General features: G+C 44.6%; 1 protein-coding gene across 1 annotated transcript in view; it reads left to right on the top strand.

Moving 5' to 3' along the window:
- The first annotated feature begins 3072 nt into the window (after positions 1 to 3072).
- LOC140735308 (arf-GAP with dual PH domain-containing protein 1-like) overlaps positions 3073 to 26381 on the top strand; it is a 173925-nt gene continuing 150616 nt past the window's right edge. The window contains exon 1 of the mRNA XM_073060196.1: positions 3073 to 3449. Within this exon, the coding sequence (XP_072916297.1) occupies positions 3365 to 3449 (85 nt within the window). The 5' untranslated portion in view covers positions 3073 to 3364. The remainder of the gene's footprint in view (positions 3450 to 26381) is intronic.

Here is a 26381-nt window from a genome sequence, read left to right as displayed (position 1 = left end):
AGAGGAATGGTGGTCAACTTCTCCATCCCCGGTGTGAAGCTGTACTGATCAAACCTGAGGTAAAAGCTCTTCCCGGGCACTGGTATGATGGTTGCCCTTTTGAAGAAGGTGCCGCGGTGAGAGACTGACGGTGTCCTTGAACACTCCTGCCAGTTGGTTGGCACAGGTTTTCAGAGCCTTACCAGGTACACTATCAGGGACCAACGCCTTGCGTGGGTTCAACTTGTTGAAAGATGCTGTGATGTCGGCCTCTAAGACCAGATGCTACAGCAATCCGCGCAGATATATTTTTATCCTCCCTTTCAAAATGTGCATGGAAGGCATTGCACTCTTCAGGGAGTGAAGCGTCACAGCCATTCATGATGTTAGGTGTCGTTTTGTAGCATGTAATGGCCTGCAAACCCTGCTAGAGCTGGTGTGCATATGATTCCATATATAATTTCAATAAGATTTGTTTTTTCACTCTTAAAATAATCCTCTGTAGTTTGTATCTGGACAGGGATGAAGGAGGAAACTCTGAGGAGATAGGTGGACCTCCCCCCACCTGGTCCCGCCTTTCACGCACCTTCCCCCTAGCTAGTCTCACCTATTACCTTCCAGTTTGTATTCTTTCTCCTCCCAACACCTTCGTATTTGGGCTTCTGCCCCGTTCCTTTCCAGTCCTGATTGAAGGTCTCGGCCTGAAACGCTGACTGTTAATTCCTCTCCATAGATGCTGCCTGACCTGCTGAGCTCCTTCTTGCATTCTGTGTGTTTGCTCCAGATTTTCAGCTCCTGCAGAATCGCTTGTGTGTGTTTAGGAGTCATTGATTTAATTAATTCGACAGAACGTCCTGTGCTCTACTGTCCAATGTTCCAACTCAGTCCCAAATGGTCAGCTTTGAGACTGATCTACTTCTGACCTCTCAGAGGAAGTGGTTGAAGCAGGTGCAATAACAACATTTAAAATACATTTGGACAGGTACATTGATAGGAAAGGTTTAGCGGGATGCAGACTTAGGTTAGCACCTTGGCTAGTATGGATGAGTTGGGCTGAAGGGCCTGTTCTCCTGCTATATTACCCTATGGTTCCATGACGTCATCTCAACCTCCTTAAGAGCTAAGAATTGGGCCGCCATGGTAGCCTAACAGCTAGCATGATGCTGTTATAGCTTGGGGCATCAAAGTTCAGTTCCAGCGCTGTCTATGAGGAGTTTGTCCGCGTGGGTTTCCTCCCACAGTCCAAAGGCGCACCAGTTCATAGGTCATTGTAAATTGCCCTGTGATTAGGCTTGGGTTAAATAGAATCAGAGTCAGGTTTATTATCACCAGCATGTGATGTGAAATTTGTTAACTTAGCAGCAGCAGTTCAATGCAATACATAAGGGCCTGTATTGTGCTGTAGGCTATCAATGTTTCTATAATCTAGCAGAGAAAAAAATAAATAAACAAGTAAATCAAATATGTATATTGAATAGATTTTTTTTAAATGTGCAAAAATGGAAATACTGTATATTAAAAAAAAGTGAGATAGTGACCAAAGATTCAATGTCCATTTAGGAATCGGATGGCAGAGGGGAAGAAGCTGTTCCTGAATCCCTTTAGGCTTCTGTACCTCCTACCTGATGGTAACAGTGAGAAAAGGACATGCTCTGGGTGCTGGAGGTCCTTAATAATGGATACTGCCTTTCTGAGACACCGCTCCCTAAAGATGTCCTGGGTACTTTGTAGGTTGGTACCCAAGATGGAGCCAGCAAAATTTACAACCCTCTGCAGATTCTTTCGGTCCTGTTCAGTAGTCCCTCCATACCAGACAGTGATGCAGCCTGTCAGAATGCTCTCCACGGTACATCTATTGAAGTTTTTGAATGTATTTGTTGACATTCCAAATCTCTTCAAACTCCTAATGTAGTTGCTGTCTTGCCTTCTTTATAACTACATCGATCTGTTGGGACCAGGTTAGATCCTCAGAGATCTTGACACCCAGGAAATTGAAACTGCTCACTCTCTCCAATTCAGATCCCTCTATAAGGATTGGTATGTGTTCCTTCACCTTACCTTTCTTGAAGTCCACAACCAGCTCTTCCGTCTTACTGATACTGACTGCCAGGTTGTTGCTGTGACACCACTCCACTAGTTGGCATATCTCACTCCTGTACGCCCTCTTGTCACCACCTGAGATTCTACCAACAAGGGTTGTATCGTCATCAAACTTATAGATGGTATTTGAGCTATGCCTAGCCACACAGTCATGGGTATATAGAGAGTAGAGCAGTGGGTTAAGCACACACCCCTGAGGTGTGCCAGTGTTGATCGTCAGCAGGGAGGATATGTTATCACCAATCCGCACAGATTGTGGTCCTCCGGTTAGGAAGTTGACGATCCAATTGCAGAGGGAGGTACAGAGGCCCAGGTTCTGCAACTTCTCAATCAGGATTGTGGGAATTAAATGCTGACCTATAGTTGAGCATAGGTGAGTTGTTGGGCCGGAAGAGCTTGTTCTGTATCTCTAAATAAAATAAATAAATTTTGAACAACACAGACAAAATGCTGGAGGAATTCAACAGGTCGGGCAGCATCTATGGAAAAGAATAAACAGTCACTGTTTCTGTCCGAGACCTGTCAAAACCCAGCAAGCTCTAATTCCTTATTTTTAAGCAACGTTTAGTAACTGAAGGGTCTCGGGCCAAAACGTCGACTGTTATTCTTTTTCACAGATGCTCCCTGGCCTGCTGAGTTCCTCCAATATTTTGTGTGTGTCCCTAGGATTTCCAGCATCTGCAGATTGCCCCCTGTTTGAAATAAATTTTGAATATTGGAATGTGAATAGCACTCATTTCTCCTCCCCTCTGGAGAGTATAGTTCCAGCCTGCCTATCCTTTTCTCAGAGGATGATCTCTCCCATCCCAGGAAACAACGACCCGGGAGAAGGAAGGCCGGTGCCCAGCGCAGGCTACAACACAAAGGAGCACAGGAGAATGATTTCATCTCAAGCGGGTGGCTGGAGGGGCGCTTATGGGCCGCCACCAGGGGTCGGGCTGGAGCGCTTGGGGCGGATCTCCGGCGAGGGAGGATCAGCCCACTTTCCTCACCGGCGCAAGAATGCGGAACAAGTTACGATTTAGAACGAGAGAGCAAGTTTGCAGCGTAGACCCGCTCATTGGCAGGGGTTCCCCTACCACTCTGTCCTTAGACTGTCTGTGCACAGAGAGAAAAAAAATCGGAAAAGTGAACGATGATGCAATTTTAGGAGGTGTGGCAATTTTTTTGGGGGGGCGGGAAATTCGCCGTTGTTAAATTTTACTTAAAAATAAGGAATTGGAGCTCGCCGGGTCTTGACCGAGAGGAAGAGGAGAGCGAGCACTGCTCCAGCTATCTCGGTAGCATGGCGGTCGAGAGGAACAGAAGGATTTTGCAGGATTTTCAGGCAAATCCGAGCAACCAGACGTGTGCAGATTGCGGAGCGGACGGTAAGTGCCGGAATATTGGAAAACAGGTTCGGAGGCTTGCAAGGAGGGGTCAGGGAGAGTCTTGTATGGGGATTCTCCTTCCTTCCCCCAACCCCGTCTCCTGTCAAACACCTGTGTGCGGGAAGGAGGGTCACGTTAGCATTTTTAATTGTGCATGTGTGTTCATGATAGTGATCTGAACGTTTCTCGGGAGCCGCTCGTGCGACCTTCCCTTGCAAAGGCAGCAGGGACTCTGAATGTGTGTGTGTGTTGCACTGGGTCATGTCACTGATTTGATCATTTCTCGGGAATCGCTGGAGCGACCTTTCCTCGCAAAGCAGCCGAGATCATGTGTGGTGTGGTGTGGGGTGTGTGTTCACGTTTTAACAAGGCGAGCCCAGGGGTGGGGTGGGGTGTGTATATATTTCTCAAATTGCTGGAGTGAGCGGCAGGCGTGAACCACATTACAGGTGTTCCTTCGGGACGACCGCTGGACCCCTGGCCAAGGGACATTGTATTGTGACGGGTGGGAAATTACAGCACACGGCTCCCTTTCGTAAAACAAAAAGCGTGTTTTGCAACAGGAGACTCTCTAGGGTGGGGGTGGAGGGGGGAGAAGGTTCTAAAAATAACCCTCCCTGGTCACCTCCAACGTAGAGTAAATATGCATCTGGTTTTTTTTTGGTGGGTGGGTGATGTGGGTTATTTTTGCCCTTGAGCATGAATCCTGGCCAGAGAGAGAGAAGGGTGTAGAGCTGTCGGTCAACGTTACATCCAGCGACGTCAATACTTAAAAGTGTGTGTGTGTGTGTGTGTGGGGGGGGGGGGGTAAAATATCCTGATTTTCTTTTTGTTTCGGGGTGTGTTCGTGGGGTGGTGCGATGTGCAGGCGGAACGCCAGTGATCTTGTTTTCCCCCTCTCGTCGAATTTGGAGTGTTTTCATACATTGAAATTCGAGAGGTAATTAAATTCTGAACTGTTTATCACAATGACGTAAAGCTAATTTGAATGTGATTTTAATACATTATTGGTACTGAAAGAACAGTAATTTTGTTTCTGAGAATGTCATATCGAGGCCCAGATACGATCACGAGCAGGCTAAACCTGATTTTTATTGCGATTTTAAAACTCCCTGTTTGACAAGTGTATTTAAAATTTAGTGTTGGATTACCCTGCAGTGCTGCTTGCTTGAGGTGTTCCCTTTGATGCCGGTAAAATAGGATGCTCAATTAAACATGAGGAGCAGAATTAGGCCGTGTCGCTTCTTCAGGCGGAATCACTGTTGAATAAAAAGATGAACACCAGTCATTCTGCAGACGCTGGAAATCCACGGCAACACACACAAGATGCTGGAGGAACTCAGCAGGCCAGGCAGCATCTATAAAGAGGAATAAAGAGTCGACATTTCGGGTTGTCTGATGGTTGTGGAGTAATAATTGTTCCTGAACCGGGTGGTGTGGGACTCAAGGATCCTGTAGCTCCTTTTCAATGGTGGTAGCTAGAAGAGAGCATGTCCATGATGGACATGCCCTTGGTGATGGCCACTGCCTTTTTGTGGCAGTGCTCCTGGTAAATGTGCTCAGTGGTGGGGGTGGGGCTTGGCCTATGATGGACTGGGCTGTGTCCACCACTTTCTATAGATATTTCTGTTCCTGCAGATGGGTGTTTCTGTACCAGACCATGATGCAACCAATTAGGATGGCCTTTACTGTGTGTCTACAGAAGTTCGTCAAAGTTTAAACAAGTCGAGGCGCTCCCATGCCTTCGTTGTGACGGCACTTACTTGCCGTATTCCCGTAACAAGAGCCAAATTCATGCAGAGCAAGTTCACTAACGTTCTTCCAGGGAATAAGTTCGGCGGTCCCTACCTAATCTGTCCATGCATCTTGACACGAGATTCTGCCGATGCTGGAGATCTTGAGCAACACACACAAAATGACAGAGGAACTCGAGGGTCAGGCCGCATCCAAGGGGGGAAATGAAGGCTGAAACCCTTCATCAAGTTTGGAAAGGAAGGGGAGCTAAAGCCAGAATAAACGGGAAGGGGGAGGAGCACAGGGTGAATCCAGGTGAGGGGGGAGGTAATTGGTTGGGGAGGGTGGGTGATAGAAAGTGATATGAGAAGCTGGGAGCTGAGTGGTGGGAGAGGCAAATGGCTGAAGAAGGAGGAATCTGATAGGGGAATAAAGGGGAGTGGATGAGAAAGTGTGAGGTGGGGCACAGGAATGGGAGGAAAACTAAGGGAAGGGGAGAGGAAGATGGAGCACAGTGGTCAGCAGAAGTTGATGAAATCGATGTTGTCAGACGAAGTGTTGCATCTCGAGCTTGTGTCCGGCCTCATCATGGCCCCGTTCTGTCAGAGTTGTTGGCCTATCTGCTCCTCCAGACCTGCCAAGGCAGTTGGTTCCGTACCCCCCCCCCCCCCGTGAAATGGACTGGTGAACTTGAGGAGGGGCAATTATTGATGGAGAACACTTTCCTGCCTTGCCAATGGTGCCTGTAGTTTATGAATACATTTTTTTAAATCACCCTCAATTTGTCCCACATCCCCAAGTGCCCAAAAATTTATCAATTTTGCGACCACAAGAGATTCTGCAGATACTGGAAATCTAGCGCAACATGCACACAATGGTGGAGGGACTCAGCAGGTCAGGCCCATCCGTGGAGGGAAATAAAGAAACGACATTTCAGGCTGAGACCGTTTATCAGGGCCAGATCTAATGAAGGATCTCAGTCCAAAACACTGACTCTTTATTCATCTCCTTTGATGCTGCCTGACCTGCAGAGTTCCTCCAGCATTTTGTATGTGTATCAAATTCAAAGTAAATTTAGTATCAAAGAGTGTATATGTCACCATATAGTACACTGAGATTCATTTTCTTACAGGCATTCACAGTAGAACAAAGAAATACAATAGAGATAATTAAATTCTGAACTGTTTATGACGTAAAGCTAATTTCAATGTGATTTTAGTGCATTACTGACACTGAAAAAAAGTTACTTGTTTTTGAAAATGTCATGTTGAGGCCCAGCTACAATTATGGACAAAGTAAACCTGACGTTTATTGTGATCTTTAAATTCCAAGTATCAACACCTTGTTTGGCAAGTATAATTCAAATTTAGTGTTGGATTACCCTGCAGTGCTGCTTGCTTGAGGTGTTCCCTTTGATGTCAGTAAGAAAGTATGTTCATTTGAGTATAAGGAGCAGAATTGGCCCATGTCTGTTCAGGTGGAATCACTGTTCAATATGAAGATAAACGCAAGAGATTCTGCAGATGCTAGAAATCCAGAATGACATACACAAAATGCTGGAGGAACCCGGCAGGTCAGCCAGTATCCATAATGAGCCGACATTTGGGGTTGTCTGATGGTTGTGGAGTAATAATTGTTCCTGAACCTGGTGGTGTGGAACCTCAGGCCCTTGTACCTCCTTCTCAATGGTAGTAGTGAGAAGTGAGCATGTCCTGGATGGTGGAGGTCCTTGGTGATGGATGCTGCTTTCCTGTGGCATTGTTCTTGTGAGTGTGTTCAATGGTGGGGAGGGCTTGGCCTGTGATCTTTCTGGTCCTGGACATGGATGTTTTCATACCAATTAGGATACTCTTTACTGTGCGTCCACAGAAGTTCGTCAAAGTTTAAAGAAGATGCACTCCCGTGCCTTCATTGTGACAGCACTTACTTGCATTATTCCTGTAACAAGAGCTTTTTGTGGCAACAGCACAGTATGTTACAAACATATGTAACCCTGGGTCCCATCCTCCTTCTCTTTCTCCCATTGTCCATTCTCCTCTCCTATCAGATTCTTTCTTCTCTAGCCCTTGACTTTTCCCACCCACCTGGGTTCACCTATCACCTTCCAGTTAGATTCTTTCCCCTCCCCCCCCCACATTTTAATTCAGGCATCTTCTCCATACCCCCCCCCCCACCCCTAAAGAAGGGTCTCGGTCTGAAACGTCGACTATTTACTCTGCTGCCTAATCCGCTGAGTTCCTCCAGCAATTCGTGTGTGTTGCTAAGTAAATATAAATTAAGTTATACACAACTGGCATGTGTACTAAATAGACATAGACACACTGGTACAAAATTGAGTGAAAGAAAGGGGCGCCTTGGTAGTATAGTGGTTAGCATGACGTTATTACAACTCAGCGTGTCAGAGTTCGAAGCTGAATTCCAGTGGTGTTTATATGTCCTTCCTTTGAGCATCAGGGTTCCCTTCAGGTGCTCCAGTTTCCTCCTGCCGTCTAAAGACACGTGGGTTAGTAGATTAATAGATCATTGTAAATTGTCCTGTGATTAGGCTAATGGGTTGCTGGTGCAGCACAAGTGGTTGGCCCAGGAGAGCCTGTTCCGCACTGTTTCTCTATAACTGAATGAAAATTATAGGCCAACGTAGCATTAGGTGTCTCGGGTTGGTTTGAGAACCTGATGGCAGTGGGGAAGAAGGTATTCCTGAACCTTGACGTGTGGGTCTTCAGGCTCCTGGCCTATCTGGCCAATGGCAGCATTGAGAAGAGGGCATGGCCCAGATGGTGGGGTTCCCTGACGGAACATGTCACATTCCTGAGATAAAGATTAAAGATGAGCTTTATTTGTCACATATACATCCTGACCAATCTGACTCTGATTCTCAATATGGGGTTGACTCTTAATCAACATTTTAGTCCAGAGACAGGCTATAAGCATTCGTGGCGTAGTGGCATCAGCGCTGGATTTCAGGGCGAGAGGTCCCGAGTTCGAATCCAGCCGGCTCCGGTTAAGAGTTGGTGATCTCTTTAAAAGAAACTCACCGAAGGCAGAAGTCAATGGCAAACCACTGCTGTAACTTGCCTAGTACACGACTTCCCAATACGTCAGAGCGGCGTGGAAGGAAATCGTCCGCCTGCTGGAAATAATTCCAGATGCGACCTACCTTACCTTATAAACATTGGGGTGGGCCAAGGCATTCACGTCCTCTGAACAAATAACAAAAAAAAAACGTAATTCACTACAACTAATGTTTATTTAGAGAAAATTTCCTTATCCTATTTTTTTTTGGCATTTTATCTTGTATCTGTCTTATCTAAGCCCTCCGGACCATTGATCTCTAAGGAGTGCTGTCACAGGAAAACAGCATTGATCACCAAGACCCCACCATCCAGGCCAGGCTGTCCTCTCACTGCAACCATTGGGAAGGAGGTACAGAAGCCTTAGGCCCACACCTCCAGGTTCAGGAACACTTATTACCCTTCAACCATCAGTCTCCTGAACCAATGTAGATAACTTCTCTCAACTTAATGCTGAACTGACTCTCCAACCTATGGATGGACTCACACTCAAGGACTCAACAACTCATGTTCTCAGTATTTTTTTTTTCTTCAGTTTGCACAGACTGTCTTCTTTTGCATATTGATTGTTTGTCAGTCCTTGTGTGTAGTTGGGCATTTAAAATGGAATCAATTTTGAGACTCCCATGCATGCGTAGTCAGATGCAGAAGTCCTGTAGTGACCAGCAGATTCAGAACGTTGAACTGTCATCTCTTCTGCTGGGTTCCAAGAGGCAGTGCAGATGCTCCCGTTGACGTCAATCACGCTGAGGTTAAGAACTTCAAGTCCCTAGAAGTGAACAGCATCATTAGACTGTGGTGGTCCAACCATGTAGACTTCACGGCCAAGAAAGCTCGCCAACACCTCTTCTGCCTCGGGAGGCTAAAGACATTTTGTCTGTTCCCTTGGACTCTTTACCAGTTTTTATTAATACTCAATAGAAAGCGTTCTTGTTGATGCATAACAACTTGATAATAGCAACCACTCTACAAGTTCCATGGTAACGCCATTGTCAGTGACACACTGTTACAGCTCAGGGTGTCAGAGTTCAGAGTTCAATTCCACTGCCATCTGTAAGGAGCCTCTGTACGTCCTCTGGCTTTCCCTGTTCCTCCAGTTTCCTCCCACTGTCCAATCAGTGGTTAGATTAATTGACCATTGTAAATTGTCTCACTGTTAGCTTAGGGATAATCAGAGTTGCTAGGGAGGTGTGGCTTGAAGAGCCTACTCCATGTTGCATTGCTAAATAAACAATATAACTAAGTGACTGCGAGAAGCTGCAGAGAATTCTAGACACAACTTGGCGCATCGCCGAATGAGCCTTCCCCTCTATGGACAATCTGTGCTTCTTACCACACCATAAAGACCCCATCCTGAACATTCTGTCTTCTCCACTCTCCCGTTGGGTGGAAGATGCAACCTCTCAAAAGCACATACCACCAGGCTAGGGCAACTTTGTTGTGGTCGTCATCATTATGTGCCATGTCACATGACATCATCAGTAAGTGCCTTGTTTTATGTCACCGGTGATCATGGTCTTTCCATGACCATGATTGTTCTTGGCAAAATGTTTCTACAGAAGTGGCTTGCCATTGCTTTCTTCTGGGCCATTTCCTCACGAGATGAGTGATGCCAGCCATTATTCAAAATTCTTCAGAGATTGTATTCCAGGCGTCAGTGGTCGCGTAGCCAGGACATGTGATGTGCACCAGCTCCTCATACGACCATCCACCACCTGCTCCCATTGTGCGGAGGGTGGGAAGGGAAGGGCTAAGCAGGTACTACACCCTGCCCAAGGGTGACCTGCAGGCTAGCGGAAGGAAGAAGCGCCTTACACCTCCTTTGGTAGAGACATATCTCCACTGTTAAAAGACTATTGATTGGTTTCCTAGAACGATAAATTGGACTCATGACCTCGCAATCTACCTCATTATGATCTTGCACCTTATTGTCTGCCTGCACTGCCCTTTCTCTGCAGTTGTTACACTTTATTCTGCATTCTGTTATTGCTTTACCTTGTTGTTCTAGCACTGTGTAATGGTCTGATCTGAATGAACAGTATGCAAGACAAGTTTTCACTGTATCTCGGTACATTTGACCATAATAAACCAGTTCTAAGTAAAGTCTAGTGGGGGAGCTCATTTATTGCCAAGGTTTTCCCAGCTGGATATCTGATGTCAGAAAATGGGCCACAGATGCAGGCTCTTTAGCCCTTCCTGTCCATGCTGACCAGGATTTCCTGTCCACACTAATCCCGTTTGGTAGGCCCAGGTGAGAAGGGAGATAAGACAATCAGATATAGGAGCAGAATTAGGCCATTTGGCCTATTGAGTCTGTTCCACCATTTCATAATGGATGTTCTATTTTCCTCTCAGCCCCAAATCTCCTGCCTTCTCCCCATATCCCTTCATGCTCTGACCAATCAAGAATCTGTCAACCTCTGCCCTACATACACTTCATGGCCGCGCCTGTGGCAACAAATTCCACAGATTCACAGTCCTCTGGCTAACAAAATTCCTCCTCATCTGTTCTAAGTGGATGTCCCTCTATTCTGAGGCTAGGTGGGGAGGGAGAGGATGGAGCAATGCAATCTATTGGAGGAATTGTCGTACGTTCCGGGTTGAAAAGATGCATCTGCAGCTGGGAGGCAGTGGGTGGTAGGTAGAGGCAAATAAAGGAGAGAAAACGACTTGGGACAGAGGGAGTCAGGCAGGGAGATGGGATGGTGGAGGTAGAGACGGAGGCTGCAGAGTGATCATTGGAAACACAGTAGACTGTGGATGCTGGAACTAGATGAGGTGAGTTGATGTCAGATGGACCCAACTGGGGAAGGGGATAGCAGATCCTGAAATTGTTGTGTATGTGGTTGGTTGGCAAACTCCCTGTTGCTGTTGTAGCCCATCCTCTTCAAAGGTCAATGTATTGTGTGTTCAGAGATGCTCCTCTCCACACCAGTGTTATAACGTCTGGTTATTTGAGTTACTGTCACCTTCCTGTCAGCTTGAACCAGTCCGGCCGATCTCCTGTGACCTCATTGACAAGGCATTTTCACCCACACAACTGCCGCTTGTTGGATGGTTTTTGGTTTTTGCAACATTCTCTGTAAACTCCAGAAACTGCTGTGCGTGAAAATTCCAGGAGATCCGCTGTTCCAGACACAAATCAAACCACCCCGTCTGGCACCAACAATCATTCCACGGTCAAAGTCACTCAGATCACATTTCTTCCCCATTCTGACGTTTGGTCTGGAAAACACCTGAACCTCTTGACCGTGCCTGCATGCTCTTATGCACGAAGTTGCTGCCACTTGATTGTCTGATTAGATACTTGCTTTAATGAGCAGGTGTACCTAATAAAGTGGCCACTGAGTGCATGTTGTAAATGGTGCAGGCAATTCTGGTAGAGAGGGCGGCCAGAGATGGTTGGGACGAGATATTAGTGTTCACACCATCAGGTTGGGGACTGGCCATTTGGAATATGAGGTGTTCCTCCAAACAGAGTAAAGCCTCGTGGCAGTGGAGGAGTTGTTTTTTTCATTATCCACCATCCAGAGACAGAGAAGCAGTCTCAGCGACAGGTTACTATCGATGCAATGCTCCTCAGACAGGATGAAGAGGTCAATACTCCCCAATGCCATTAGGCTTTACAATTCTACCGCCAGGACTTAAGAACTTTTTAAAGCTATTATTAATGCTTTTTGAGATAGTGATTTAGATGCATATCATATTTTTTTTTACTGAGTTAAGTATTGTATGTAATTAGTTTTGCTACAACAAGTGTATGGGACATTGGAAAAAAGTTGAATTTCCCCATGGGGATGAATAAAGTATCTATCTATCTATCTATTATGTGCTGTGTCATTATGACGTAGGTGATCATGGTCTTTCCAAGGCCATGCTGAATTTTTTTACTACAGAAGTGGTTTGCCATTGCCTTCTTCTGGGCAGTGTCTTTACAAGGCAGGTGATCCCAGCCATTATCAATACTCTTCAGAGATTGTCTGCCTGGCATCAATGGTTGCATAACCAAGACTTGTGATATGTACCAACTGCTCATACAACCATCCACCAACTGCTCCCATGGCGGTCACGTGACCATGATCTGGGGAGGGGGCGCTAAGCAGGTGTTGCACCTTGCCCAAGGGTGACTTGTAGGTTAGCGGGGGTGGGGGGGGGGGAAGGAGCACTTTATACCTCCTTGGGTAGAGATGTATCTCCACCCCGCCACACAATTAGAGGAAGTCGTGGGCAAACATTGAAGTATGGTCATGAGAAGTTGAATTGAAATGGGTCCTCCAATTGGCATCAGGCTGCACTGGGAGCCCCGGATACAATAGAAAGCTCTGACAGTTCCATAGGAGAATTGTTGCCTCACCTTTAAGGATGTTTTCGGGCCCTGAATGGTGGTAGTGAAGTAGGAGATGAATAGGCAGGTGTACCAGGGATAAGTGCCAGGAAGGAGATTAAAGGGGAGGGATGAGCGGACAAGGGGGTTGTGTGTGTGGAGTGATTCTGTGGAGGGTGGGGTGGGGTGCAGGAGGGAAAAGTGCACTTGGTGTTTGCATTCCGTTGGAGGTGGTAGAAGTTATGGAGAATGACTTGCTGGATACAGAGAGTCGTGGGGTGGGAGATAACGACAGGAGATCCTCCAGCAGTTGTTCTTTTGCATTTCAGCTGCTTGTCCTTTGCTTTAGCCAGATGACCACAAGACATAGCAGCAGAATCAGACCATTTGGCCTTTACAGTCTGCTTGCCATTCCATCACGGCTGATTTATTATCCCTTGAGGAATTTAACGTTGTTGGCCCTCTTCACCTCTGATCCCCCAGTAAGAAATGGCTCACAGTCCTCCGGTTTCCTCCTCCTAGAGTCAATAATCATTTCCTTGGTCTTGCTAACACTGAGTGGGAGGTTGTTGTTGTTGTAACAGCACTCAGCCAGACTTTCAATTTCCCTCCTCTCTGCTGATTCATCACCACCTTTGATTTGGCCAATGATAGTGGCATCGTCAGCAAACTTAAATATGGCATTGGAGCTGTGCTTATCTTCAAGTCCTAAGCATAAAGTGAGCAGAGCAGAGGCTAAGCACACAGCCTTGCGGTGCACTTGTGCTGATGGAGATTGTGGAAGAGATGTTGTTGTCAGTCTAAAATTGACTGGGGTTGGCAAGTAAGGAAACAGAATCCACTTACGCAAGGAGGTATCAAGGTCTGGGACTTGAAAATTATTGATTAGTTTTGAGGGGATGATAGTGTTGAATGCTGACCTGTAGTCAATGAAGAGCATCCTAATGAAGGCATCTTTACTCTGGAGAGGTTCCAGGATTGAGTGAAGACCCAAGGACATGGCATCTGCTGTTGACCTGTTGTGATGGTAGGCAAGTTGGAGTAGAATCCAAATCACATCTCAGGCAAGAGTTGATGTGTTTGATCACCAATCTCTCAAAGCAGTTCATCACAGTGGATGTAAGTGCTGCTGGACAATAGTCATTGAAGCATGTTGTTTCATTCCCAGAATCATTCTTGTGAACCTCCTGTGAGCCCTTACAATGCCAGCACATAACTTTTACCTAAGAGGCCCAAAGCTGCTCACGAAGTTCCAAGTAGGGTCTGACCACAACACCTTGCAAAGCCTCAGCAGTACATCCTTGCTTTTATATTCTAGTCCCCTTGAAATGAATGCTAACGTTGCATTTGCTTTCCTTACTGCTGACTCAACCTTGCCCAGAAGCACTAGTCGGTGAGGGATGCCGATAAATCTCCAAGGTCAGGAGTGTTGAGCACGGTGCCCAGGAATGAGCACAAATTGGCTTGTTGAGCTTTATGGGCCGGTATATGCAGTGCTTTTACGGGAATATGTCAGTGTTACTGCCATGTGTGTGAATCATGAACAGTTTGACAAGTCAATAACTGAAAGACTTGTATATTAGTGTTCAATGAAGTGTTTAGCCCTGAACTGGTCCATTGGAGCTACAGCTTGTCCACTGGATAAAAAATATGAGGAGCTATCCATGTTTCTAGTTTTGACATTGACATTGCCAGCAGCTGCTCTCCGGCATAAAGCCCTCTCTATTGCCATGGAACTGAGGGGAATAATCAAGGTTCAAAGTAAATTTGTTATCAGTACACAAATGTCATGGTATACAACCCTGAGATCAGTCAGTGTTTCAGGCCGAGATCCTCCAGCATCTGCAGAATAGAGTCATAGCATTAAAGCAGACCCTTTGGCCCATCTATTATGCCAAACTATTATGCTGCCTAGCCTTATTGACCTGCAGCTGGACCGTAGTCATCCATACCCCTTCCAGCTGTGTATTTACTTAAGCACATCAGTCTACTGTGGTAGGCTACCAACAGCAGCTCATTAGGATCCCCTGTCCTGGGCTAGTAGAAGGTTGAACCGCCTTGTGGCTCCCACTTTCACCACGTAACTTCGTAAGTCTTTTAGGCAACGATCCTTCCTTTCACAGGAATGAGGTCTTTGAAACTTATGTGGTCGTTTCTGTAGCTCTTTTTTTTTGCAGGTTAGGGTTCCTAGCCCCATGCTCACCCATCCTCCTTTTGCTGCCTTGGGACTCCCATCCACATACCTATCCAAATTTCTCTTAAATATTGAAATCAAACCCACATCCACCACTTCCACTGGCAGCTCGTTCCACACTCTCACCACCCTCTGAGTGAAGCAATTCCCTCTCATGGTCCTGTTAAATATTTCACCTTTCACCTTTAACCCATGACCTCTAGTTCTAGCCTTACTCATCCTCAGTGGGAAGAACCTGCTTGCATTTACCCTATTTTACCAAAATTATAGCCCTCATAATTTTGTAGACCCCATCAAATCTCCCCTCATTCTTCTATCTTCCAGGGAACGAAGTCCTAACCTGATCAACCTCTCCCTATAATTCAGGGCCCAAATATCCTTGTAAATTTTCTCTGTCCTCTTCCAATTTCTTTGACATCTTTTATCTCCTGTGTTTATCAAAGGGCAAAAGGTCATTATGAAGAGCACTACCAGGGTTGAAAATACTCATCAGAATGACAAGACAAGACGAATTGTCTTGGTAACTTGACTCCAAGTTCATTTTTAGAGAGATTGGCACAAGGATGTTGAGAAGACCATCATTTCCTTTCCTGTGTGCCACCACCTCCACCCTCACCTTTTGTACGTCCTCTCCCTGTGGGTAGAGTAACCTATAGAATGTGTATATGCTGACTGCCTGTGCTTAATCAGTGCCATGGAGCAGGGAAAACGTTGCATTGTTAGTGTTTTAGGTGGGTGGGAAGGTAGGGATAGTCCCTTGTTTGTAGGACACCATATGCCAACCGTACCTGCTTTATGTTTTAGATAAAATAGCTTGATAAAAAGGAAATGAGGCTTTATCTTCTGTAAATATTCTCTATATTAACTGATGAAAGAACAAGGTTGGTATGTGGGAAGGTGGTGGGTGAGATATCCTTGAATGACATTTATTTTCCCATTGTGGAGGCGTGGCTGTGTGTCAAAAGATGGGAGAGTTTCATTGCTGTTGTGCATTGTGGGTAAAGTAGCCCTCCATGGCTGAATATCCCATATAATCAACTAAGTTGCCTGTGTGGATTTTCATGAGACCATAAGACATAGGAGCAAAATTAGGCTATTCCCACCATTTGATCATGGCTGATTTATTATCTCTTTCAACCCTGTTCCCTTGCCTTCTCCCCATAACCATTGGAATCATTACTAATCAAGAACCTATCAACCTCCACCTTAAATATACCCAATGACTTGCCCTCCACCGATTCACCACCCTCTGGCTAAAGAAATTCCTCCTCATCTCTGCTCTGAATAGACGTTTTTGTATTCTCAGGTTGTGCCCTCTGGTCGTAGACTCTCCCATTATTGGAAACATCCTCTCAATGTCCACTCTATCTACACCTTTTAATATTCAGTAGGTTTCAAAGAGATTCCATCTTCATTCTTATAAGCTCTAGCGAGTACAGGCCCAGAGCAAACCAAATGCTCCACACATTGTTGGTGGTGAAGATTTTGGGATAAATGACATTTCTACAGATATTGTCCTGGTCTTGTGTTTTTTGAACAGTTGGTCTCCCTAATTCCAATCAGCACGCTTAAGCTGCTTAAGAAGTCCCACTGGCTCCCTATGGCTACTAGAAATGAGCAATAATTGGTGGGATTGCCCGCCATGCTCCCTTTCTGAGAACAGTCATAACCTCAGACAGCACAGGATCAGTCTGTCAGATTGATGATGTACAGTATATCAAAGGTAGCACAGTAATGCAGCAGTTAGCATAATGCTTTCCAGTGCCAGCGATTGTGATCGGACTTCAATTCCCGCCACTGTCTGCAAGGGATTTGTGTATTCCGCCTGTGACTGTGTGCACTTCCTCCGAGTGCTCAGGTTCCCTCCCTCATCGCAAAAGCGTACGGGCTGAATGGGTCAATTGGTCACATGGCTATAATCAGGTGGTGTGAACTCATTGGGCTGGAAGGGCCTGTTAGCCTGCTGTATCAATAAAATAAAAAGTTAACAAAGGCTGACAAAGAAACAATCTGCAAAAGAAGACAAATTGTGCATAAAAAATCAATGATTCGGAGAACATCAGTTGTAAAGAGTGCATGAAAGTGAGCGTGCAGGTTGTAGAATCAGTTCAGTGTTGCCAAGGCCGTCAGTGAAGGAATTCCCCTTGTCCACGTCCCCAACACCCTCCTCCTTAACAACCTATCTCCAGTGTGTCCGGGAGTGATAAATTGCCAAGGTTGTTTGGCCTGTCTAGTCTATGCTGGACTCTCTTTCCTCTGCTTTCTCCCCATGAAATTATTCTCTCTCAGATGTCTACCCAATTCCCTCTTGATTGTTTTCACCAAGCCTACCAAGGAGCAAAGTCCATATTTCAATACAGTCTGCATAACAATTACATTTCCCAATAGTTAAAGAAATTAAACAAGTACCTTTGGTCCCACATTACCCAGACTACCATTTTATGTGACTCATTAAAGCCATAAGACATAGGAGCAGAATTTGGCCATTCAGCTCATCTGTCTACTCTGTCATTCCATCATGGCTGATTTATTATCCTTCTCAACCCCATTCTCCTCCTTTCTCCCTGTAACCATTTGATGCCCTTACTAATCATGAAGCTATCAACCTTCACTGTAAATATATGCAATGATTTGGCTCCCACAGCTGTCTGTGGCAATGAATTGCACAGATTCACCATCCTTTGGCCAAAGAAATTCCTCATCTCTGTTCTAAAGGGTCATCCTTTGATTCTGAGACTGTACCCTCTGATCCCAGACTCCTCCTTATAGGGAATATCCACATCCTCTCTTATCTAGGCTTTTTCAATATTCAATAGATTTCAGTGAGATCCCCCCCCCCCCCCATTCTTCTAAACTCCAGTGTGTACATACCCGGAGCTATCAAATGCTCCTCGTATGTTAACCCTTACATTCAAAGGATCATTCTCAAGAGCCTCCTCTGGACCCTTTCCGATGCAAGCACTTTCTTGTGAATTTCCTCTGAACCTATCCAACACCAGTAACTTTGTCCCAAATACCCTCAGGTATTTTACTGTGCTCTTGACCTTGGTGAGAGTAATACCAGAAGTGGGACGGAGAATAAAGTTGAGTTCAGTTTGACGTTCAAGCTACAAGACTTCAAAAAAATTAAAAAACCACAAGGGATTTTGCAGATGCTGCAAATCCATAGCAACACGCACGCGCGCGCGCACACACACACACACACACACAATGCTGGAGGAACTTCCTGATTGAGCATGGCAGGTACTGTCCCATTTTAGGATTAAACCGCCAAGGATTCAGGTTGAGACCCTTCATCAGCACTGGAAAGGAAGGGGGAGGGGAAGGAGTACAAATTGGCAGCTGATAGATGAGACCAGTTGAGGGGAAAGGCAGGGGATGAAGTAAGAAGCTGGGATGTGATAGGTGTAAAAGGTAAAGGACTGCAGAAGAAGGAATCTGATTCAAGAATGCTTATGGTTATAAAATATTCAGCACTGCTCTCTGTGAACTCTAGAGATTGTTGTATTTGGAAAAACCCAGGAGATCTGCAGTCTCTGAGATATTCAAGTCACCCCATCTGGCACCGACAATCATTCCATGATCAAAGTCACTTAGATCACATTTTTCCGCCATTCTGATGTTTGGTCTAAACAACAACTGAACCTCTTGACCATGTCTGCAGGCTTTTATGCAATGAGTTGCTGCCTCATGATTGGCTCATTAGATTATTTGCATTAACAAGCAGGTGTACAAGGGAAGAACAGACCTTGTTTTGCTGTTGTTGCTTTGTGCTTGGTATATTCTGTTTTGTTGTGTCCTGCCAAACATGGTGGGTATGTTATGTTGACACTAGAATGTGTATATCAAAACATACAGTGGTATATATCATTTGCATTAACAACCAACATACCCAAGGATGTGCTGGGGAACAGCCAGCATGTGCTTCCTCCCAGTCCTGATCAAAGTTCATTCGTTTGAAATGTTGTCTCTATTCCTCACCCAATGGGCGCTGACTGACCAGCTGAACATTTACAGCATACTTTTTCACTTCCTGGTGAGTGACTTCCCTTTATTGCATCATTTCTCATGTAATATTCATTTTGAAGGACTTTAAGGCAGCTGGGACTATTTCATCATACGGGCATCTTTCGTTGAACATTTCTGGAACAAAGTTCAAAGTAAATTTATCATCAAAGTACATGTCGTCATATACCACCCTGAAATTCATTTTCTTGTAGTCATACTCAATAAATCTATAGAATAATGACCATAACTGAATCAATGAAAGACCACCCAACTTGGGTGTTCAACCAGTGTGCAGAAAACAACAAATTGTACAAATACAAATAAAAAGAAATAATAAATAAGCAATAAATATTGAGAACATGAGATGAAGAGTCCTTGAAAGTGAGTCCAGAGGTTGTAGCAACTTTTCAATGATGGGGCAAGTGAGGTTATCCCCTTTGGTTCAAAGCCTGATGGCTGAGGGATAATAACTATTCCTGAACTTGGTGGTGTGAGTCCTAGGGCTTCTGTGCCTTCATCTTGATGGCGGCAGTGAGAAGAGAGCATGTCCTAGATGGTGGGGGTCCTTGATGGACACTGCTTTCCGGCAACAGCATTTCATGTAGATGTGCTCAGAGGTGAGGAGGGCTTTACCCCGATGGACTGGGCTGTATCCAGTATTTTTTGTATGAGTTTCCACTCAAGGGCATTGCTGTTTCCGTAGCTGGTTGTGATGCACCCAGTCAATATACTCTCCACCACTCATCTACTCTGAACATCCTCTACATAGCACCATCCAGAGACAGAGAAGCAGTTTCAGTGACAGGTTACTATCGATGCAATGCTCCTCAGACAGGATGAAGAGGTCAATACTCCCCAATGCCATTAGGCTTTACAATTCTACCGCCAGGACTTAAGAACTTTTTAAAAACTATTATTAATGCTTTTTGAGACGGTGATTTAGATGCATATCATATTTTTTTTTACTGAGTTAAGTATTGTATGTAATTAGTTTTACTACAACAAGTGTATGGGACATTGGAAAAAAAGTTGAATTTCCCCATGGGGATGAATAAAGTATCTATCTATCTATCTATAGAAATGTATTGAAGTTTGGAGTCTGAAAACAGCGGAGATGTTAGACTGATGTTATTCAAAAATGGAGTTTAAAGAGATTAGCTGTATTGGACACATGCACATTGTAACATTAAAATACACAGTGAAATACATCTGTGTTGTATCAAATCAGTGAGGATGTGTTTGGGGCAGCCCACAAGCGTCGCTACGCTTCCGGTGCCAACATTGCATGCCCACAATCACTAACCCTAACCTGCCCATCTTAGGAATGTGGGAGGAAATCAGAGCTCCCAGAAAAAGCTCAAGTGCCTACAGGGAGAACGTAGAAATTCCTTACAGACAGTGGCGGGAATTGAGCTGTGAAGATTAACACCAATCACGATGTTACTGTGCTGCCCGTTTGTTGCACATTCCAGTACCGATTGCCCATCCCTAACCACTCAAGAGGAGGTGGTGAGATGCTTCCTGTAGGGTTGTTCCCGAAACACCTTTTAGTGCAGGAGCCTGAAGACACACTCAACATTTTAGGAACAGCTTCTTCCCTTTCATTAACAGATTTCTGAATGGACAATGAACCAATGACGTCCGCCTCACTATTTTTATTCTCTTTTTGCACTACTTATTTAACTTACTTTGTGCATATACTCAGTGGCCAATTTAATTGGTACACCTCGTTAATACAAATATCTAATCAGCCAATCATATGGCAACAACTCGGTGCATAAGAGGTTCAGTTCTTCTTCAAACAGAACATCAGAATAGGGAAGAAATGTGCTCTTAGTGACTTTGACTGTGGAATGACTGTTGGTGCCAGATGGTGTGATTTGACTATCTCAGAAACTGAAGATCTCCTGCCATTTTCACTTACAACAGTCGCTAGAGTTTATACAGAATGGTGCAAGAAGCAGAAAGAAACTTCCAGTGAGCAGCAGTTCTGTGAGCGAAAACATTTTATTCATGAGAGAGGTCAGAGGAGAATGGCCAGAGTGGTTCAAACTGGCAGGACGGCAACAGTAACGCAAGTAACCACACATTAGAACGGTGGTGTGCAGAAGTTGAACACGACGTCAAAAGCTCAAGGTAAAATTTATCAGAGTATATATATGTCACAACATACAACCCTGAGACTGTTTTTCCTGTGGGCTTACTTAGCAAATCTATAGCACAGCAACTGTAAACAGGATCAATAAGCAACAAACTGTGCTAAACACACAAAATGCTGGTGGAACGCAGCAGGCCAGGCAGCATCTATAGGAAGAAGCACTGTCGGCGTTTTGGGCCGAGACCCTTCATAGTGGTCCTGAGATCCTGACGAAGGGTCTCGGCTGGAAACGTCGACAGTGCTTCTTCCTATAGAAGCTAAGCACAAAGTACACTGCAGATGCTGTGGTCAAAGCAACGCGTACAACAAGCTGGGAGAACTCAGCAGGTCGGACAGCATCCGTGGAAACAAACAGTCACAGACGCTACCTGGCCCGCTGCGTTCCACCAGCATTTTGTGTGTGTGTGTGTGTGTTGCTTGAATATCCAGCACCTGCAGGTTTCCTTGTGTTTGCGTTTTTAAACTGTACAAAAGCAAATATAAATAAATAGCAATTAATAACAAGATAAAGAGTCCTTAAATTGAGACCATCAGTTGTGGGAACAAGAGAAATAGAATGATTGTAGTTATCCCCTTTTGTTCAAAAGTCAGATGAGTGAGGGGTAGTAACTGTTCCTGAACCTGGTGGTATGAGTTCTGAGGCTTCTGTACTTTTTATGTGATGGCAGCAGTGAGAAAAGAGCATGGCCTCAGTACTGAGGATCTCTGATGATGGATTTTGCTTTTCTATGGCAACGTTTCATGTTTAATAGTTTGGAGGGTTTCCCCATGATGTACTGGGCTAAATCCACTACCTTTTGTAGGATTTTCCACTCAAAGGCATTGGTGTTCCCATACCAGGCTGCAGTGCACGCAGTCAGTACACATTCCACCGCATATCTATAGAAGTTTGCCAAGGGTTTTGATGACATGCTGAATCTCTGTAGGCACCTGAGGAAGTAAAGGCACTGTCGTGCTTTCTTTGCAATTATATTTGTATGATGGGTCCAGGACAGGTCCTCTGAGATAGTGACACCCAGGAATGTAAAGTTACTGATCCTCTCCACCTCCAATCCTCTAATTACTGGCTCATGGTTTCCCTCTCCTGAAGTCTACAATCACTTCCTTGGTCTTATTCACATTGAGTGAGAGGTTGTTGTTATGACACCACACAGCCAAGTGTTCAACTTCCCTCCTGTGTGCTGATTCATCACCACCTTTCATACGGCCCACAACAGTGGTGTCACCAGCAAACTTGAAAATGGTGCTGGAGCTGTACTTAGCCACACAGCCATCGGTGTAGAGCAAACCTTGTTGAACCTTGAAGTGGATGGGTTACGGAAGGCCATGAACATACACTCAAGTGACCTCTTTATTCGGTACAGGAGGTATCTTAATGTAATTTATAACTTCTTATTGCATTGTACCCTGCTGCTGCAAAACAAATTTCATGACATGCATCGGTGATACTAAATCTGATTCTGACTTCTTGTATCAGAAGTTCCAGGATTTTGACATTGTTCAAACTTTTGGAATTTTGGCCGAAAAGGCATGCTGTCAGTTGGTTTGTTCATTAATTAGACCTCCATCAATCCTACTGGGGAATAGGCTGCCAACAGCAGCTCAACAGAGACCTTGGTCCTGGACCAGACTTTCCAGTCGTCTCCTGGTGTAGCCCATCAAAGATAGTTCCTCTCCCAGAGGAGAGGTCCTTGGAGCTTCTGTAGCCTGGGTTTTTAATGGGATGAGGTTGCCTCATACCCAACCTTCCGCCTTTCTCAGCTGGGCTTGGGGCCGTCCAGGGCTGGGTTCTGCTGTCAGTAATATTGATCCTTCCTGTTATAAGAGGTCATTTGTTTTACCAATTTCTTTTTAGAGAAGGGGGTCTTTAACCTACTGTGTCTCCAACACCAGAACCACAGCTATATTTGGAGCCAGTTGAGGATTGGCAATTAATAAGGCAGTGACCACACATAAAGTGCCTACATTATTGGGTATTCACGTAATATGTCATAGTACAGTGCTAGATAATGGAGACAGTACCACTGACAGCGAAGGCAATTTTCAATAAATCAGCTCTCTTATATTACAGCCCTTTCTGAAATTCTGACAATAATTTATTGTATTTTTCATTATTGTGTTCTCTTTGTGTGTTTTTTTTTGGTGCTGTATCTGCATTGGACCCAGAGTAACAATTATTTCCTTCTCCTTTACACACGTGTGCTGGAAATGAAATTAAACAATCTTGAATTACTGGTGCAAGAAGAGCAGCACTGGTAGTATTTTGATCTTTTCCTCTCAGCCCATAAGTCCCTCTCCCTCCCTCTCATTTTCAGCCCCCTCCTCCACCCTGACACACAAACCGATTCTTAGTCACACAGGCAAGCAGAGAGATGCTTTCTTTTGCTGCTGTAATCTAAAATGTCATCAATTTCCCAGAGATAAAGATCTGTGCAAATCTGTGAGGTTTCAAAAAAAAAAGGAAGATTTCTACTGAGTCAGATTTACTAGAAATTGCTAGATCTTCATATTGGTGTTGTATCACCCCACTGCACTTGAGACAACAGGCAAACCCTAAATGCCGTGGAATATATTCACCACCTATCTGCACGTTCTCTCATTAGAGAGCAAGTTCAAAGTACATTTATTATCAGTGTATACCATGTACAGCCCTGAGATTCATCTCCTTACAGGCAGCCCCAAAACAATGAAACCCCAAGAGAGCCAATTTTTAAAAAACAATGTACAGAAACATAATCATGTAATCAATAAAAGCGAGTTCATGAAAGTGAGCCCACAGCTGCGAAGCCAGTCGTCACTACACCCGATTCAGGAGCCGGGCACTTGCAGGCCACGGCCTTGGGTCAGGGCAGACAAGTAAGCCTTGCAGAGCAGCAAGCTGAACCAACCCGTCCCTCGCCTCTGGTCCTGACACCCTGACCTTAAATTGTCCAAACGCTGGGTCAGTTCTCACCCTCAGACCCAGGCGCTGCCACTTCGCTATGCTCTCGCATAGTTTACTTTAAACAAAACTCTCATGCTTCACGTGGTAATATGACGTGTGCAATTCTCCTATTTATCATATAACCTATAATTATGTAAACATACAATACTTTATCAAACAATATATGTACAAGATTGCTAAATATTATTGAAATATCAAATACACAACACTCCTCCTTACTTGGGTATAAGCTGCAATTCCATATAGAATGCATCTCAACTATATACACAGTATACTATATAATGCAACATCATGATCTCATTCAGGCCTAAAGATTTCTTACTCTTGTGGGAGAAACTCTTTGCGATCAAGAGAGGTCACTCTGTGTCCAGCGAGACTTGTGGCTGTGAAAACAGTCTCGAGCTCTGGGACCTCCTTCGTGGTGGTTGTATGAGTTGAATCAGAGACTGCATGAAGCTGTTCTGACAATGGTAGCCACCTTTCCTCTTCCTTTATCTTCTAGCTTGTGCATCTTCATCTTGGGAAGGTGGATTTAGTTCAATGGAGTATTCTCTTACTATTACTTCTATTCCTCCCTTTACAATCTGATCTCCCCTCTTGGTTTCCTCATCCACAACATCATCTGATGAATGGAGTTTTTGTATCTCCATTGACTCATTTATTTTTGACCTTCCATTCATCCAGCTGGGCTTTGGTCTTTGCATCTACTTTACAAGCAGCTTTTAGTCTCCCACTTGAAGTTCATGCAATAATCTTAATGTGTGTAGAGTAGATTCTGGTTCTTTATACTCACAAAAGCCGAATGCTTGCAACTTTCTTGAAGTTCCTTGAACTCTCTTCCAACATCAAACCAGGCCACATTTGATTAGTATCAACACGTCTGAAGCTTTCTCAGATATGATGCCTATGAACGCTGTTGTCGTCGGACCAGTACTTTTGTCACTTTCATGCTTCCGCTGAGCAGCATGGTCCTTCCTTGGTCCAATATGTTTTCCAATCAGAGGTGCAGAGGCTTGGGATGTATATATTCTATGCCTTCCGAATTGCTTCCAGAAATTCCTGGCTTTGCTGCTCTGCCATCATCCCTGCCAGTGTTTTTTTTTTCCAAACAATCCTGGCCAACTCCTCTCTCATGCCTCTGTAGTTCCTTTTACTCCACTGTAATACTGATACATACACATACTTCAATAATAAATTTGCTTTGACCTTGACCATCAGACATTGGAGCAAAATTTGGCCATGCAGCCCTTCAAGTTGCATGGCCACGTTTTATCATGGCTGATTTATTACCTTCTCGATCCTATTCTCCTGTTTTCTCCCTGTAACCTTTGACACCATTACTAATCAAGAACCTATCAATCTTCATTTCAATCTTCAGTGACTTGGCCTCCACATCCACCTGTGGTAATGAATTCCACAGATTCGCCACCCTCTGTCTTAAGAATTTCCTCCCCATCTCTGTTCCAAAGGGATGTCCTTAAATTCTGAGGTTATGCCCTCTGGTCCTAGACTATCACACTATAGGAAACATCCTCTCCATGTCCACGCTGTCTGGGCATGGTAGTGTAGGTGGTTGGCATCATGCCATTACAGCACCAGCAACCCTAGTTCAATTCCCACCACTATCTGTGAGGAGTTTTTACATTCTTCCCTTGACTGCATGGGTTTCCTCCAAGTGTTCCCATTTCCTCCCACATTCCAAGGATGTATAGTTGGGATTAGTGAGTTGTGGACACGCTATATATCAGCTCTAAGCATGACAACACTTTTGTCTTCCCTTAGCATAATCCTCAAGGCAACATTATGCATTTCACTGAGTGTTTTGATGTAGATGTGACAAATAAAGCTAATCTTTATCACTACCACTGGCAGCTCCTTTCTCACTCACACCACCCTCTAAGTGGAGAAATTCCCCCTCAGTTTCCCCTTAAATATTTTACCTTCCTCCCTAAGTCTATGACCTCTAGTTCTAGTGTCAGCAAACCTCAGGAAAAATGCCTACATGTATTTATCCTATATATTCACTACTTTATGTGCTGTACCTCTATAAGATCTCCCCCATTCTCCTAACCTATTCAACCTTTCTCTGTAACTCAGATCGTCAAGTCTCAACAACATGTGAATAAATTTTTGCTGCACTCTTTAAGCTTATTGATATCTTTCCTGTAGGCAGGTGACCAGAAGACACACAATACTCCAAATCCTGCCTCAACAAATTTGTATATAACTTCAGCATAATATCTCAGCTCCTGTATGTAGATCCCTGATTTATGAAGGCCAATGTGCCAAAAGCTCTCTTTAACACCACAACTACTTGTGAGGGCACACTTAAGGAATTCTGGATCTGTATTCCCAGATCCCTCGTTCTCCTGCACTCCTCAATACCCTCATGCATTCACTGTCAAGTCCTAACTTGGTTTGTCCTGCCAAAGTGCAACATTTCACACTCGCCTGTATTAAATTCCATCTGATACTTTTTTCAGTTCATTTTCCCTGCTG

The sequence above is a fragment of the Hemitrygon akajei genome, chromosome 11 (assembly GCF_048418815.1).
Source record: "Hemitrygon akajei chromosome 11, sHemAka1.3, whole genome shotgun sequence".
In the NCBI taxonomy this organism is placed as follows: Eukaryota; Metazoa; Chordata; class Chondrichthyes; order Myliobatiformes; family Dasyatidae; genus Hemitrygon; species Hemitrygon akajei.
This window is presented reverse-complemented; position numbering and strand designations above follow the sequence as displayed.